This window comes from Pongo abelii, chromosome 1, assembly GCF_028885655.2.
Source record: "Pongo abelii isolate AG06213 chromosome 1, NHGRI_mPonAbe1-v2.0_pri, whole genome shotgun sequence".
Classification (NCBI taxonomy): Eukaryota; Metazoa; Chordata; class Mammalia; order Primates; family Hominidae; genus Pongo; species Pongo abelii.
Window position 1 is genome coordinate 92669445 of NC_071985.2, and position 17786 is coordinate 92687230.

General features: G+C 42.2%; 1 protein-coding gene across 2 annotated transcripts; it reads left to right on the top strand.

Annotated features, from left to right (window-relative positions):
• Nucleotides 1-2505: 2505 nt before the first annotated feature.
• CD5L (CD5 molecule like) lies at nucleotides 2506-17217 on the top strand. Of its 2 annotated transcripts, none has more exons than XM_054558859.1 (6): nucleotides 2506-2640; nucleotides 4902-4928; nucleotides 8177-8497; nucleotides 9590-9931; nucleotides 10825-11145; nucleotides 16676-17217. In XM_054558859.1, exons 1-6 carry the CDS (start codon nucleotides 2613-2615, stop codon nucleotides 16678-16680), a joined length of 1044 nt encoding a protein of 347 aa, XP_054414834.1. In that variant the 5' UTR covers nucleotides 2506-2612; the 3' UTR covers nucleotides 16681-17217. The 2 variants fall into 2 exon arrangements, with proteins under 2 accessions (XP_054414834.1, XP_009240954.1); XM_009242679.3 differs by lacking the exon at nucleotides 16676-17217 and adding an exon at nucleotides 12361-13385.
• The last annotated feature ends 569 nt before the right edge of the window (nucleotides 17218-17786 follow it).

Here is a 17786-nt window from a genome sequence, read left to right on the forward strand (position 1 = left end):
TATTTCTGTTTTCACTTTTCATCAGCCCATGTCCTGATCTTCTCTAAGCCTCATATACCAGTTGGGCGGGCCCCTCAGCTTGAACTCTGGCTTTATGGGCCTCTCACCCCAGCCTTCTGTCTGCAGCTTGAGAAGATCCCACAGCTGGGCACATGGATGCTGCTTACAAATGCAAGTTTTTCTACCCAGTGCTGAAAACAGATAGTTTACTTAACTTTTTTCAGACTCGCTTTCCTTTTAGTGATTATTTCAGACCTTTACCACTTTTTAGAAGCTGCTAGCCAATACAGCCTCCTTGCTCACATTAAGTAACTTTTATCCTCCAAACACAGTAGGTTTCAGGTACGTTCTTCTGCCTCCTATTGAAGTCCTCCTCTGCTCTCTCTGGTGCAGTGGTCTCTTAGTGGATCTTAATGACCCATTACTGGTCTTCTCCATCGCAATTCCTTCTCAGTGCTGCAGCCAAAATACACACCTTAAATGTGTAACACCCTTCGGTGGCTTCTTGTGTCCTGTGGGATAGTGTCCTTCCTGGCTAAAAAGCTTCCTTTTCCTTTCTTCATGTTCTCATGCCTATTCATAAAATACTGTATTGGGGGGAAAAGTTTTCTTTTTCTTTTCTCTTCTTCTTTCACTCAATTTTCCACATGGAATGGGGAAAATATATTTCTGAATTATGAAGCCTGTGTTTGCTAATGGGTTTGTCTGCCCTCAAGCCACACAAAGTCTTTTCTTTTCCAAGGGTAAACTCAGTTGTCCACATCTGGCTCCTGAAGAATGGAGGTAAATGCATAGAGCCTTAGATCCCAGTGGCAGTCTAACGTAGCCTCATCAACAGTAAAGATGATATTTTGAATTTTTTCTGAATTCTGTACCTATTATTGTGTCACTTCGGAATCTAGAGAGGGAAGGATGTGAATAGTTAGCATTTACAAACCCATTCATGATAGACCCTCCATTATCTGGCTCTTGTTGCTACTTGCATATCATCTAGTGTCTTTACCTTTCAACATCAATAACCCCTGGCCTCTGATCACTAAGCAGGCTGTAATCCAGTCATTCCAAACTACCTGTGGTTCCATAAATAAGTAATGCTGTTTCACTTGTCTGCATATGCATAGCAAAATCTTTTCCTATTCTGATTCTCCACTTAACTCATCCTAAACCCCTGCTCAAGTATCATCATTGCTGTGAAGTCTTCTCTGATTAGCTCCAAACATAGTAACCATTTCCTCCAAAGTTTCATTTCTTTTTTTTATTTTAGAGATGTGATCTCACTCTGTCACTCAGGCTGAGGTGCAGTGGTCTGATCATAGCTCATTGCAGCCTCAAACTCCTGGGCTCAAGCAATCCTCCCACTTTGGCCTCCCAAAGTGCTGGGATTACAGATATGAGCTACCTCGCCTGGCCTCCAAAGTTGCTTATACTTTTCTCTCTTAACAGCGGTTTCCACATGTTATTGCAATTACTAGACCATATACTTTTACAGTGCAAAACTATCCCTTATTCCTTCATGTACTGCCCCCACCCATCACATTGCCTGGCATTCGTGAGTGCTAAAAACTTTTCATTGAATACAATACTAAGTAAACGAAGAAATGCGGGATTAAAAATGAATGCCTACAATGAACCAAGCTTTCTGCTGAGTTACCTGAATATTACAAAGAAGCAAAAATTATCACTGTAGAGGAACAATTACCCTGCTTGGAATCCAGGGATTATGTCAGCATACAAAATTGATTGCTTGATCAATCTGGAGTAGAATAGCTCATGAAGCATAGCTATACTTAATAATATAGCAAAGCAGAGGGGCCTGAGAGGGTCTTACTGCTTAATCTCTGTCCATCATGTCTTAGACCTACAGACAACTTGAGTTCAATGATTATGATGCCCCTCACCTCAGGGATCTGTTTCCATCCAGCTTCCAAAGATGGGCATACACCAGCACAAGCATAGAAAAATAACAAATCTGTATATTGGACTTTCTGCTTAGCACTGAGAAAGCAGGTTTGAAGACAATAAAGACAGGCCTATATGTGGAGATTGGCACCATGACCCTGGATTATGGTTTATGGGATATGCCTCCAAGGGCAACTCTGCATTTATCCTATGGCCTCTGGCTTCCAGATTTTCTAGGCACTTCCCTCTGGGGTAAAGGAATCAAAATTGGCTTATTTCCCTTGCAAACCATCCTTGGAGACTAAGTACTGCCTTGTCTGCTACTGAGAGATGGCCATATTTTTGGCACCTGCCTTTCCTTGTGGGAGGTATTTCCTCTGTTTACATAGCAAAGAGACTGTAGCAGAGACAGATGGAGCTGGACTTACAGCAGAATCAAGTCCTGATAGCCTGTTTCTGTTTTGTTTTCAGCATTTTTCTGCCAATTCTGGCCACCTCCTTTCCTCTGAAACATGCTGATTTCAGCAAGTCCAGCTCTGTCAGCTCTGCTCCCCGAGTCTATTGGCTTCTGATCATCTGATAATGTTTTGCCTGCACTCAGGACCTGTCTTTGTCCCTCCTCTTGACATACTTGCAGCTAAAACTAAATATTGCTGCTTGGGGACCGCCTTCTAGCCTTAAATTTCAGCTCATCATCTTCAGCTGCCTTGGTCATGGCTCTGCTATTCTCCTTGATCCTTGGTGAGTATCTCTGCACCTGTTGGTTTAGGCTTCAGAGCTTTCTGGAACTTTGATTAGGAGAACTTTCTCCCTGCCAACCAATTTAGATGTTTTTCAAGGATGAGCTTCTTCCTCCTTTCTACATTTGATAACTATTCTAATCCTTAAAAAGCCGCTTAATCCATACACATTTGTAATTCACTTTAACAGATTTTTTTCTATTTTCTTATATTTGTAATGACAGAGTCATGATAGTTTATCCCATTTCTCTTTTTACATAAGTGTTCCTAAATGTACTATTAGTAAGAAGACAAATGAATGGGCACCAGGCAGCAGCAAATAGAGCCAGGAAAGGAAGTAGAACTGCAAGACAATCACCTTTCATTGATCATATTGTCTGGTTTCCTTTGAAAAGTGTTTCATATAATGTTTTTCTAATTTTCTTCAGTTTCTCATTGCTTAGAGTAATCTAGAGATTAACCTAGTTAATCTGGTGATTGTGGAGCCAAGGAGACCTGGATTTCAATCCTGCCATTTTGATTTCTTAGCGGTGTGAATTCATAGGTTACCATACCTCTCTGAAATCTTGCTCTCTCATCTATGAAGTGAGGATAATATTATGTTCCTCAGAGGTTTTTAGGAGTATTTTTTTTATAAGATAACTAACATAAAGCATCTAACAATGCCTGGTACATCCCTATGCTAATCAATCACATCCACTTTTATGTCTTGATGATCTAGTGCATCACCAAAGCCCACACAAGCCTCTCAACTGGACACTTTTGTGTTCAATGTAAGGTACTGACCACATCTTAAACATCCATGCATCCCCCACATCACTCAACGGCTAGTCCTGCCCCTCATGGATATACTACTGGGTCTTCCAGGCTCATCTGCACTTCCACCTGCTTCATGAAGCCTTTCTGGCCTGTGCCTTCTATAGTTACCCACCCTACTGCAGAGCTTCCAAGTCACTTACTGGCTATATCACCTTTGCACCTGCATATCAGGCTTGCCATGCTCACTTTCCTTCACATGTACACATGTTGAGTTGGGGGTTATGCAATGATTCCCGTATGTATAATATAACCTTGAGTTTTGCACAGTTGCAGAAAAGGCCTCATTGAGCCTGAGAGTGTCCACATTCTGAAGATTAAGGGAATGAGGGTAATGAGAAGTTATTTCGAAGCCAAGAAAAGAAAGTATTCCAGGATAAACCACTGAACTACTTGAATCTGCCTGAAAAACTGTAGGCTGGAGGTCCAAAGATATTTGCTCCTTCTGAAAAATCCTATAAGATGGGGGTGGTGGGTGTTTTGCAGTTGAAAATGCATAGGCCTCAGGGACTCCTGGAGGTTACAGGGCCCAGGACTCTCTACAGCATTAGGAGGGACCTTATGGAGAAAGGAGTCCAAATATACAGAGATCCTGTAGGAAGAAACCCCCATGTTTTAAAGACAGGCTGGTGCTGGAATCTGGAGGTTTGGAACTACATATAGAGCTACTTCCTGAGCTATTCATCTAAATCAGCTAAAACAGCCTGCAAGCTGATAATGAGGTTTATATTTTTAAATGGTAGGAAAAAAACAAAAGAAAAATACTATTTTATGACACATGAAAATGACAAAAAGTTTAAATTTCAGTGTCTAATAAATAAAGGTTTAATGGAACATAGCCATCTTCATTTGCATACATATATGTAGCTGTTCTCAGGCTACAATGGCAGAGCTGAGTGGTTGCAACAGACACTGTATGGCCCACAAAACTGAAAATATTACTGTCTGGCCTCTTACAGTAAGAGTTTGCTTACCTGGTCTAAATGCTGTGCCAATGAACACAGGCATATCCTGCCCCTTTGCCCTAATTTCTGCACTGCCCACCATGGCATCTTTACCTCCACCGGCCAGTGCATCTTCCCAGTGGCCTCCAGCACTCTTTCCTGTTGAGCCAAGAGGCTGTATCACCACACTTTTACTTCAGGCAGTAATAACCAATCAATCTAATTGACTAGAATAGAAAACCAATCTATCCACCATCGAGTGTGAAGAAAGCAGGCTGAACCAGTTAGCTGTGGTAGAATTGGTCTCTGTGATTCCTAGCCAGTGTCCCTGTGTCCTTGGAGGATGGTCATCCCGGAAGAAGAAGGTCCCAACAGGACTGACATTGGAGGCTCTGCATCTACCACTCTTGTCTCACACAGTTCTGTGAAGGCCTTCTAGAGTCGTGTTCTTTGAATAAAGCCTTGGAAATTGACCTCATTCATTTCCTTCTTTCTTCCCCAGCCATTTGCACAAGACCTGGATTCCTAGGTAAGATTTTTGGGGGTTTTTGAGAGAGAGGCCTCAAGCTCAGGAGAGGGGAAATTTTGAAGCTTCTTGAGCCACAGAGAAAGACTGGTTCAAAACAGGCCCAGCAGACTTCCTTTCTGGCTTCCTACCTCACCCACTCAGTCTTGTGTGGGCAGATTTCCACCTCCAGAATTTAGAGGGGTTTGGTTGGTTTATCCTGGCAAGGGGCACCTCTCCCACTTGGTTTCTGTGGCCACTTGGCCAGCATCCAGGTAAGACCTAGGTTCATTTCAGGTCTGGAATGCACTTCACTGCCTTATGGGCATACCTGAAAAATGAACTTCCTTTTGGTTTCTTCCTGTTGGTTTCCAGCATATCCAGGTCCCCCTGCCAGGCTTAATGGTATCTTTGTTTGAATTAGAAATGCACTGTTGCTTGCAGCACATAGCTTGACCAGCAGAGTATAGGCTGGATTTCCTGTTCAGGGAGTCTTTGGGTAATGCACAAATTATAAACCCAAGAAAAGGGTGCACAGAGAGAATGAGTTTATAGAAGAGGGAGGCTACGGGTTGTGGATTATCAGTTTCTTGTATATTATCCCTCCAGTCTCCTCTTCTGCTTGATCATAGAGACTTTACCAGAGAGGGGCAGCCAGAAACATTGCTATTGGTGTTGAGAATCCTATACCCTGATAGATGCAACCTTCCTGGGTTCTCATCTTGACATTCAGATTATTCTTTTCTCAGCCCTTCTGTTTCCTCAAGCTGAATTTCTTGTTTTTAGAAAAATAATTTGTTTTTTTATTTCTTCTTTCCCTGAATTTCTTGTTTTTTTTTTGTTTTTTGTTTTTTATTTATTTTTCTTTCCCATGGCTATTTTAGTCTTCTACCCCATAGAAAATGAAAATTGATTAAAAATTGAGAATTTTGCAATCAGCAAGGAAAGAACATATCCTGTTAATCCTGATAGCTTGTATTTCTTGGAGTATGCAATAATGCCAATCCAAACTCTAATGTCAGATACAATGACCCCCAAATTATTTATGGTTCATGCTACTCATGAAGATAAAAACATTTCTGGATAACTGCTCTTAAATTATATTTTTACCCAGATCTATAAGCCTTAAACTCAGTTGTGTGAAAATGAAAACTTTTCTTTGTTTTTTTATGGTTTATATAAAAGCCCTATTTTTTATGATTAACTTTTAATTGTTATCTCTAGCCTCCATTTTTATATTTTTTCCCAAAAAAATTTAAGCAAAGGAAAGAAATAAAAAAACAAATGCATGAACTAAACATAAGCTTCCTGATGCAGTTTAAAATTAGCCAGATTAGGCCGGGCGCGGTGGCTCACACCTGTAATCCTAGCACTTTGGGAGGCCAAGGTGGGTGGATCACGAGGTCAGGAGATTGAGACCATCCTGGCTAACACGGTGAAACCCCGTCTCTACTAAAAATACAAAAAAATTATCCAGGCATGGTGGCTGGTGCCTGTAATCCCAGCTACTTGGGAGGCTGAGGCAGGAGAATGGTGTGAACCCAGGAAGTGGAGCTTGCAGTGAACCGAGATCACGCCACTGCACTCCAGCCTGGGCGACAGAGCGAGACTCCGTCTCAAAAAAAAAAAAAAAGAAAAAATTAGCTAGATTAGAGTTTTCTCACTGAACTACTTCTCTTGGACTGATTCTAAACTCTGGGGACTTTGTGTGCAGTTGTGACCAGGCAGTCTGTGGGAAATCTGGTCCTCAGCAGTCATGTTCCATCCATGCATGCAATCTGGGTCATCCCATATGGCCCATGTTGGCCCCTATTAAGCTGTTCATCTTCCAATAGGCCATAGACTTCCAGTCCAAACGTGGCCTCTCCTGTTGCACCAGAACTCTCTCAGCTAACCGTCTCTCTCCATGTAAACATGGCAAATTCATCCACTGCTATATTGCTCTGAGGCTGCAGGAGGCTTGGTGGGATTGCCAAGCTTAATATAAGCTTCCTGAGGGCAGCAATGCTATCTCCCTTGTTCATCACTGTTCTCTGAGTTAACTAACAAACAAACAAACAAAACAGAAATGTAGTATGCACCTAACAAATGTTTGCTGTCTAATAGGCTTTTCCCTTGTCTCCCTACACAGGCATCTCTACTCTCCTTGCAGGTCTTGGTGGAAGGAAGAAAATTTCTGTTAGTCTTTTCTTTTTTTCTCTTTTTTCGAGATGGAGTCTCACTCTGTTGCCCAGGCTGGAGTGCAGTGGCATGATCTCAGCTCACTACAACCTCCAAATCCTGAGTTCAAGCGATTTCTGGCTAATATTTGTATTCATTTATTTATTTTTTTTAGTAGAGACGGAGTTTCACCATGTTGTCCAGGCTGGTCTTAAACTCCTGACCTCAAGAAGTTCACTTGCCTCAGTCTCCCAAAGTGCTAGGATTACAGGCATGAGCCATCGCACCCCACCTCTGTTAACTTTTGTACTTCCAGAGTTCTAGTCATGAAACTGAACCAAGTCCTAGATTTCTCACAACTTATCTGGAAACTCCATGAATCCTCTCTTATTCTTCTAGTCCCTGGAATTAGACCAAACTCTTGGGGCTCTGAGACTCTGACTCTTCCCTTTCCCAGTGCTCTGTATTTCTCCTGAGGTGGGTGCTCGAACAAGGAACAATTTCATAGGAAGCAGCAAGTATGGGCATGGATTGGCCACTGAGAGTGAGAGATAGTTAGGCTGTTCAGCCCGAATTGTACACACTCTGCCTCAATCTGGCTGCCATGGAGAGAGACAGAGTCATGAAAAGGAAAAACGCAACAGATATTCTCTTTACACCTCTGTTCTGGCCTGGGGTTTCCACTTTTGGACAATGTAGACATAGGACCACAACTTTCATGAGGACGATTTTCCTCATCTGTGAAATAATGGGGTGGACTTTATGATCTCTTTAGGGCCTTCTGATTCTGAATGCCAGAGAATCTAAAACTATGCTGGATCTTCAACCAACCTCTTTTCCTTAATCTTCAATCTGAAAATGCCAGCAGTCATGTCCAGGTATCTTGAAGTAGAGTTTCTTGGCAGGGTACCATTAAGGCTGTAGCAGAACCAGAACTCAGAGACGGAGTTCTGAAGCTCCTCTTCCTCCCCTTTTCTTCTGATTCCTCATTTCTAGTTCCCCAACACTCTACACCATTTGAATGATGGAAGAGTCCCAAATTGACTGAGTACATGCCTAAGGACCCTCTGAGCTCCTCTCAGGCCTCTAGCTAACAACCCGTCTCTTTGCAGCGTCTCCATCTGGAGTGCGGCTGGTGGGGGGCCTCCACCGCTGTGAAGGGCGGGTGGAGGTGGAACAGAAAGGCCAGTGGGGCACCGTGTGTGATGACGGCTGGGACATTAAGGATGTGGCTGTGGTGTGCCGGGAGCTGGGCTGTGGAGCTGCCAGTGGAACCCCCAGTGGTATTTTGTATGAGCCACCAGCAGAAAAAGAGCAAAAGGTCCTCATCCAATCGGTCAGTTGCACAGGAACAGAAGATACATTGGCTCAATGTGAGCAAGAAGAAGTTTATGATTGTTCACATGATGAAGATGCTGGGGCATCGTGTGAGAGTGAGTATGGCAGGGGTCCCAGACCACTTGCCAGCTGCCATACCCCTCATGGCCACTCTTGTTGGTCTTCATTCCCCACCATAGACTTTCACACAATGGCTAATTGGCCCCTCACCCCCCACATCTCATACTTTCCCAATTGTCAGTGCTGAAGATAAACAATATCCTCACCTAGAACCGCAATTGCTACTTGGTTGAGCAAATGCTTTTATCTTAGTTTCAATCTATACGAGAACTTGTTTCTCTTATTTACACACATGCCAACATGCACACCACTAAACATTTGTTGAACAGAGTATACTGTATCTGGAGCTGGGCATGGAGTTATGGGGGAAGAAATGAGCTCACAAAGTATAATGTATGCTTTTTAAAAAATAGTTTCAGTTTTCCAGGAGTTTATCTTCTAGTCAGGTAGACAGGAGATACTCATAGGAAACTAACACAATCTAATATAATAGACAGGTGGATAGATGATAGAAAGATACATAGACAAACAGATCTGTGTTCCTTTACTTCCCTCCATTTACTTGCTTTCTGTGTATAAGTAGTCTCTTCTCTTTTGTTCATTAGACAGCGATGTGACTGAGGAGCTAGTCCATGGCTCCTCTTTGTCTCCCCACAGAATTTGTTTCTAGGGAAACAGTCACCTTTTGCCTTGACATTGAAGACTCAGTCCTAATTTTTTAGAAAGATTGAGGGTTGGGAGCAATAATCTGAGATACTTAGTTCGTAATGCCAACAATGAACCAAAAAGCATTTGGTGTTGGATATATCTTGTATGTTATCGTATTTATTTTTAAAAGTCTATACAAGATCTCTTCTGAGGATCAAATGACAAGTTGAATGTGAAAACAATTTGAAAAATTAAAATGCTACAGAAATGATAATGATTCAGCTTTGAATTTGGAAATTACATTTTCTTCATTGATTCCCTCATTCATTCTTTCAGCAGGCATCTATGAGGCAGTGTTAAGCACTTTAGCATGCCTTGTACTAAACACCAAGAACTGAGAGATGTGTCCATTGGGCCGCCTTTACTGAGAAGACCATGTTCTGGCAGGGAACAGACACACTCTCTTTCTTTCCCCTCAGACCCAGAGAGCTCTTTCTTCCCAGTCCCAGAGGGTGTCAGGCTGGCTGATGGCCCTGGGCATTGCAAGGGACGCGTGGAAGTGAAGCACCAGAACCAGTGGTATATCGTGTGCCAGACAGGCTGGAGCCTCCGGGCGGCAAAGGTGGTGTGCCGGCAGCTGGGATGTGGGAGGGCTATACTGACTCAAAAACGCTGCAACAAGCATGCCTATGGCCAAAGACCCATCTGGCTGAGCCAGATGTCATGCTCAGGACGAGAAGCAACCCTTCAGGATTGCCCTTCTGGGCCTTGGGGGAAGAACACCTGCAACCATGATGAAGACACGTGGGTCGAATGTGAAGGTAATGCCTGTGCGTCCAGAGACTAGGTTTATTCATGGATTTAATTATGTGGAATCTCATTCAAACAGTATTTACAAAGAGCTACTAGTGCACCAAAGGACCATTGCAAACTTATTTAACTGGGCAGATAATTAATTCCTTTGTTTTTGAAATGGAGATAATAATACCCAACTTTGTATCTGAAAATGCTTTTAATATTAAGCACTATATTAATATGAACTCTCATTAGTTTGAATTCTATATTGTAGGAACAAGGTACCTCTCTCTATGTATCTGTTAAGTTCTTCAATTTTTAAAACTTCTTAGAATGTCGTTTATAAGTATTAGATTTATAAAATAGACGGGGAAGTGAAAAGATCCTTGTGAGGAAAGTCGACCTGGACAACAGGGGTTAGAACATGATGGAGAGCTACAGAAGGAGCTCTAATCACAAAAATACATATGGAGAGTTTCAAATGTGCTGATGGGGCTTGGTAAGGATGTAGATGATTTTCTTGGCCAGGTGCAGTGGCTCATGCGTATAGTACCAGCACTTTGGGAAGCCAAGGTGGGAGGAGCAGTTGAGCCCAAGAGTTTGAGACTAGCCTGAGCAGCATATGGAGAACCCTGTCTCCTAAAAAATAATAAAAAAAAATAGCTGAGCTTTGTGGCATGTACCTGTAGTCCCAACTACTCGGGAGGCTGAGGTGGGAGGATCACTAGGGCCCTCGAGGTTGAGGCTGCAGTGAATGATGATCACACCACTACACTCCAGCCTGGGCAACAGAGTGAGATGATGTCTCAAAACAAACATACAAAATATACAAAATGAAAAAATTTTAAAAATAAATGATCTTATTTTTTCTCCTTTCCCTTCCTGTCTCCAACCCCTGACTTCCTCCCCCATCCTGCAGATCCCTTTGACTTGAGACTAGTAGGAGGAAACAACCTCTGCTCTGGGCGACTGGAGGTGCTGCACAAGGGTGTATGGGGCTCTGTCTGTGATGATAATTGGGGAGAAAAGGAGGACCAGGTGGTATGCAAGCAACTGGGCTGTGGGAAGTCCCTCTCTCCCTCCTTCAAAGACCGGAAATACTATGGCCCTGGGGTTGGCCGCATCTGGCTGGATAACGTTCGTTGCTCAGGGGAGGAGCAGTCCCTGGAGCAGTGCCAGCACAGATTTTGGGGGTTTCACGACTGCACCCACCAGGAAGATGTGGCTGTCATCTGCTCAGGTAAGTCCTACAGATGGAGTTCATAAGGGCTGGCAAGGAGGATGATAAAGGAAGAGGAAATGATGGGGGTGTACTCTGGGGAAAAGGGTATTTCTACAAACGCCATGAAGCTGCTCATAGTCATCACCTGCTCTGTACTTCCAGGGATATGGCTGGAAGTCCAGGCCCTGTGGTAGGTTTTATTCCTGAGGCTGGTGGGTAGAGGTAGGGCTGACACTATATAGGTATTGATCATGAGAACATACAGGTATTGAATGTAAAAACAAGAGGTGTTCTGAAAATTATTTCATCAACATTTTTATATTAAACATAAAGTGAGAGTCGGAGAAAATAAGCAACTCTTCAAAATCATTAAAATTGCTTTCAAATCATATAGCAGAACCATAACAAACCATCTTTACTCTCAACCCAAGGTTATTCTCTTAGATGACCCTAACCTTGAAATTCTAAGTTAAACTATGAAAGATGGTTCCGCCTCATTCCATTTGTCATTACTCCTAGATTTTAAATTAGTCTGTGAGAGTGGGACTATGGTAGGGAGCCTTTTTGAGAGTGCCCATGAGAGAGTCTTATCAGAGAGACCACAATACCAGCCCTGAACTATAGACCTTTTCAGAGGATTGAAGGAAGAAGCCCTGTCCCAATTTGGGTTAGAAAATGCAAGTGCAGCCACTGAGTGGCTGACTCAAAAGAGCCACCCGTCTGAAGCCCCATTGTGTAATCAATGTGGGGCTACTAGGTTAAACCACTAACTTTGGAACTAGATAACTGATAGTTGACCAAGGAATGTGGGAAGCAGTTAGTGCCCAGAGAAGAATAAATTCAGCTGCAGGACGCTAGGGTTTGAGCCAGGCTGCTGCTACTTTGAAGCTGTGTAATGTTAGTCACTTAACTCCTCAGAACCTAAGTGTTTTCATGGGTAAAAATAGAAAGACACTTGTCCGGTTTACCTCAAAGACTTTGTGACTGTGTGAGGATAAGATATGTTAATAGATGTCAGTACTGTTTGTGACTCACATGGAGCTAGTTGAGTAAGTCCCTGGGATATTGCACCAGGTTCTGGCCTGGCTCACATCAGTGTGGGATCTGTACATGGCTTAGCTCTTTTTCCTGTGTTGAACCCCAGTCTTCTCCCTTAGCTAATGTGAGTTTCAACTGAATAATTCCTTCCTGGACTATACCCATCCTTACTGCATTTTCCTCTTCTCTTTATAGGACAGTATCCTGGTGTTCTTGATGCTTGATCTGGCCCCACTGGCCCTGCCGGCCCTCTGCTTGTTCTCCTGAGCCCTGATTATACTCATACTCACTCTGGGGCGCAGGCTTGAGCCACTACTCCCTCATCCCCTCAGGAGTCTGAACACTGGGCTTATGCCTTACTCTCAGGGACAAGCAGCCCCCATTGCTGCCTGTAGATGTGAGCTGTTGAGTTTCCTCTTGCTGGGGAAGATGAGCTTCCACGTATCCTGCGCTCAACCCTGACCCTTTGACACTGGTTCTGGCCTTTCCTGCCTCTTCTCAAGCTGCCTGGAATCCTCAGGCCTGTCACTTTGATCAGATGTGCAGATCATTACTAAGGAAAAATCTATGTCTGCAAACATTAAAGGAATGAAACAATGAAATGAACATTTGAAAGAAAATGTGGGTAGACAATTTCTTGCAACTTGGGGAAAGTTTAGAATTCTTTTGATTGGACTACTTTTTTTTTTTCCCCTCAAGCTTCAGGTGACCACAATAGCAACACCTCACTATTCTGTTATTTCTTAGTGTAGGTAGACAATTCTTTCAGGAGCAGAGCAGCATCCTATAATCCTAGACCTTTTCATGACCCTTAAAAAATGATGTTTCATCCTGATTGCCCCAATAAAAATCTTTGTTGTCCATCCCTATAAAACCTGCCAACATGGTTGACATTTAATGAGAGGAATGTCAAAAATACATTTTACTTTATTCAAAGAAAAATATATTGGTTACCGGGAAAAGGTCAAGAAAGAGGCAGAAAGAGGTCAGGGAAGGCTAAAGTTGTGTCTTATGCCAAGCGAAAGTGAAAAATATCATTTTCACTTTATCAACTGAGACTTTGGGGCCTGTAAGCTTGAGGCAAGACAGAAATAAGAGAATCAAGACTTGATTGTAAAAATTGACAACTTTAGACTCTGAGGCTAGGCTGAGTACTTATTATATGGCTACATTTACACATTTACACTTATCTAATAAATCAGATTTCACAGTCTCAACAATTGCCTCTCTGTGTGATATGCTCTTTCTGCCCACAGAGAAGCAGCTGTGTCAGATTCTCTACGGCAGTCTCTTAAACAGGGTTAGGTAGAAGAGAACCTTCCAGTTACAACCATATGTGTAAAAAGCTGTCCTCTGGGTGTGCAACTGTTTCCCAGTCTATTTCTGCTCCAGCCTGTGTACCCAAAGACAGTTCCGCTTCTCCTGGACTTCAGGCTAACACACTTCTGATAAGCCAACTCTAATGCCATGCCTTTCTAATCTGACATTTTTTTGCTTTTCTTCTAACCAGTGTGTTTATGTTTCTAACCCAGAACCACACTGGTCTCTGGCTCCTTACTCAATTAATTCTGTCAAAACAGTTCAACCATCAAGGAAAGACAGAGAGTGGGAGGAGGGGTGCAGTGGGACAGGAGGAGAGTGGGAGGGAGAAAGCCCACCACTCGGCTGGGAGTCCGGAGGCAAAACTGTGATTCCCTAAGTCACTGCCTGTCCTGGAGGATTCATTCTTAAAGCACTAGGTTTTAATGAAGGATGAAAAAACACTGAAGAGAGAATGAATTTCTGACATTGCAAAGCTGAAATGATGGAATAATGGGGTCCTCTGAAAAGAGTCCCTAAGGAAATGCATGGAACTGATACTATTTGCTGACAAACTTGTCCATTCATTAGATTTAGGGCATCTTTGTCATGTTTACTCTGCATTATTCAGATATGAAATGTGAGACAGATTGCCTACAGAAAGAGCTAGACTCTTGAATACTGGCTATGGGATCCCATGACTGCTAATGACACTGGAGTGTGTTTCTGCATCCTAACCCGCGGTTCCATTGTAGCTCAATTTGTTTAATAAATATTTAAAAGCTAGCAGGGGGAGATAGGTAGAGAAACCTAGCTTCAGAGAAGGGAAGAAAATGCTTTACCACATGGATCAGAGAACCAGAGGAAGCCCTTCCACAGAGATATATGAGTAAGAATGAAACAGATGCTCAGAGGGGAACATAGATGAGACACACAGAAACCCCAGAAAGTATTTTTGGTTTCTCATCCTTGTCTCTTCCTGGGGTCAAATGGCTTTCCTGGCCTTGGGTTCTGTGACAAACTGTTGTATTGTACATAATATTTGTTTTGAAGTTTTTGATTGACTTATGTTGGTTTTTGTACTTCCAACCAAAAGAACCCCAGATAATATATTTATTTCAAATTCACAAAATGATAATTCACTAATTTTTTGTAAGGCTGAGTAGCTAAACCCAGTTATTACTAATGAATAGACTCTCATTGCATTTATAAAATCATGTTTATGGATCTGAAAAGATAAGGACCAGGGCCTATAAACAGAGGCCTATTTCTATTTCTATTACTCCAAGATATTACTTTTGAGTGGCCCTGGTTGTATAAATGCCCAATAATTCTTTTACAAAGGTGACATTTAAAGCTCATGGCCTCCACATTAAAACACAGAACAATTAAAGGTCTAGTGAAGGTGGGTTATAGAAGATAGGCAAATCAGAACTGACAGCTATTCATGCTTCCTGCTTCCTCTGTTGGAAAAGCTCTCTTCAACTTTGTTACCTGATGAACTTTCAATTATTCTCAATGTCTCATTTCTCTCTTAAAATGTAATTTAAATCAGGTTATAACCCTGCCAAAGGGCCTCTGAGAGCTTCTCATTGCACATGAGTTAAATGTGAACTTCTTACTTTGACTTAAATGCCTGTGCATGATCTGGTCCCTGCCTACTCCTCCAACCTCATCTCATGCTACTCTTGTTCTCTAACAACCCATTCCCGTCACATGGGCTTTCTCTCCTTTCCTCAAACACATCAAATTTACTAAACTGTGGTAAGTCTTCCAGAGGAGCAGGTTTTTGGGAGAGGAGCTATCAGAAGCTCTGTTTAGACATGTTAAGTCTGGTACCTATTAGATCTCCATGTGGAGATAATAAGTAAAAGTTTAGAGGGGTGGTCTGGGCTTGGATACATGATCTGGGAAACCATTACACATAGATGGTATTCAAAGCCATTAGACTACAGGACTTCAGTCCCAAGAAAATGAGTGAGACAGAAAAGGAGAGGAGATCCAAGAACACAGCCTCAGAGAACCAACATTTAATCCAACATTTAGCTTACATTCCCTTGAAATAAGGACTTAGGTGCAGATTTTTTATTAGGTGATAATTTCAGGAAACACTTGTGAGAGACTGAGGAAGGTTAGTAGGAAAGAAAGAAAACCCAATAAAGTGAGCATTAATGAGTTGGTTACTGCTGGGGGCAACTGAATCTCCATCTCTCTGGGGGTCTTCTGAGGCACTGTGTAAAAATTATTTCAAAATATTCTCACCAAGGAATGAGTAAGCTGAAGTATTTATCTACCAAATCTCATATCCCATTGATTGAGAGTTGCTCCTGTTGGTGTTAAACCTTGTGTATGGGCTGAGTGATCTCCTGAGTACCAGTGAAAATTACAGGTAGAAAAGCTAAGACATGCGGGCACTTGAGGGGACATAAGAACTGTCCATCACAGGTGTAGAAGACAGTGAAGTAGAAGTAAGCATGAGAGTGATATCTTTAAAACCAAATGAAGAAAGTGTTTCAAGAAGGAGATATGTATTGACTATGTTGATGGACCAAATAAGATGAATTGACTATTGGGTTTGACACCATGGCATCTACATTTTCTAGATGCACCCTAGAGGTAATCCCTTATGAGGTCCCACTGTCTTCCTAGGGCATTGCAAGGGTATGACATTCAAGTTGTTGCTCCACATAGAACCTAGAACCACTCAATTCACTGGTCTTGTGGAATTTATCACTCCTTCTCCTCCACTTACTCCTCATTTCTTCCCTTCCTCCATCAAAGGTTAATTTGAGTTATACTGTGAAATGGTTGAGGCAGAAGCCAAATATAAACCTTCTTCTGGGTTCTGGAAGAAAATGGAACCTGAGGAGGAAGAGCTAATAAAGTTGCAATGATAATAAACTAGAAGTGATAATGGCACTTTTAACTACTCTACTATGGGAATTTGCAACTAAGTTATGATTGCCTCTGGACCCCACCTTATGCTGCCTACCCAGATTCCTCTGGTTGAGTTCTGTCTTGGTTATTTTTCTCCTCCTTAGTACTTTCCCTGAAACTACCTGTGATGGTTAATTCTATATGTTAATTTCACTGAGTCATGGGGTGTCCATATATTTGGTTAAACATTATTTTTACGTGTGTCTGTGAAGATGTTTCCAGATGAGTTAGCATTTGTATCAGTAGACTGAGTAAAGCATGTTACATTTCCCAGTGTAGGTGGGCATCATCTAATCTGTTGAGTGCCTGAATAGAAGAAAAACACAGAAGAAGGGAGCATTTACTGTATACATGACTGCATGAGATGAACATTGATCTTTTCTGCCCTTGGACTGGGACTTATACTTGGTGCCCCTGATTCTCAGGCCTTCAGAGTTGGATCAGAACTTACAACATCAGGTCTAGTTCTCAGGCCATCAGACATAGTCTGGAACTACATCACCACCTTTCCTGTGTCTCCACATTGCACACAGCAGATTCCCAGCCTCCATAATTGTGTGTACCAACTACTTAAATACATTATAACACACATACACACACACACACACACACACACACACCATTTGTTCTGTTTCTCTGAAGAACTCTGACAAAATACAGATTTTGGTACTGAAAGAGATTCTAGAGGAACGGAATTTTAACGATAAATTTTCTGAATTGGTAATGGGGTTTCTGAAATTGGCTCTATAATCTGATTAGATATAAAATGCTGGTAACTTTATTTACAATAATAAAGATAGCACTGTGTGTTCATGGCTTGAATTGGTAATAAACATACAAAAATATCCACATTAGATATTCCTAATCAACCACTCATAAGAAGCAAGAAGCTGAGTGACTATGTTTATGATACTTTCAAACGTTTTTGGAAAACTAGCAAATACAATGAGGTTGGCTGGTTACTCTTAATACTACTGGACAAAGTGGAGAAAGAAAAAGATGAGCTCAGGGATTTGAATTCACAGCTCAATTACCACATGAATCACCTGAAAACTTTTATATGTGCTCTAAAGGGAGACCCTTATCTCCTGTAGCTACAGAGTTGAGATTGCTGAAAATCAAATGCTGGATCTCAATTATGCAACTGGCTAAACTACAAAGCAATTTAACCCCCTGGAACTTCAGCGTATCTACCATTAAAGGGCAGGCATTGATTGGGAAATGATGAGCTCCTGTAAGTTAGGATGGGGATGTGTGAGAAAACTCTAAGGAAGCCTAACCACACCTGGCAGAGTGGCATCCACACCCCAGAGGTATTGGCCTCTCTATTCCATCTGAGGGACTAACCTTGCATTGCCTGAGGAAACTGTAAGGCCTCCCCAGAG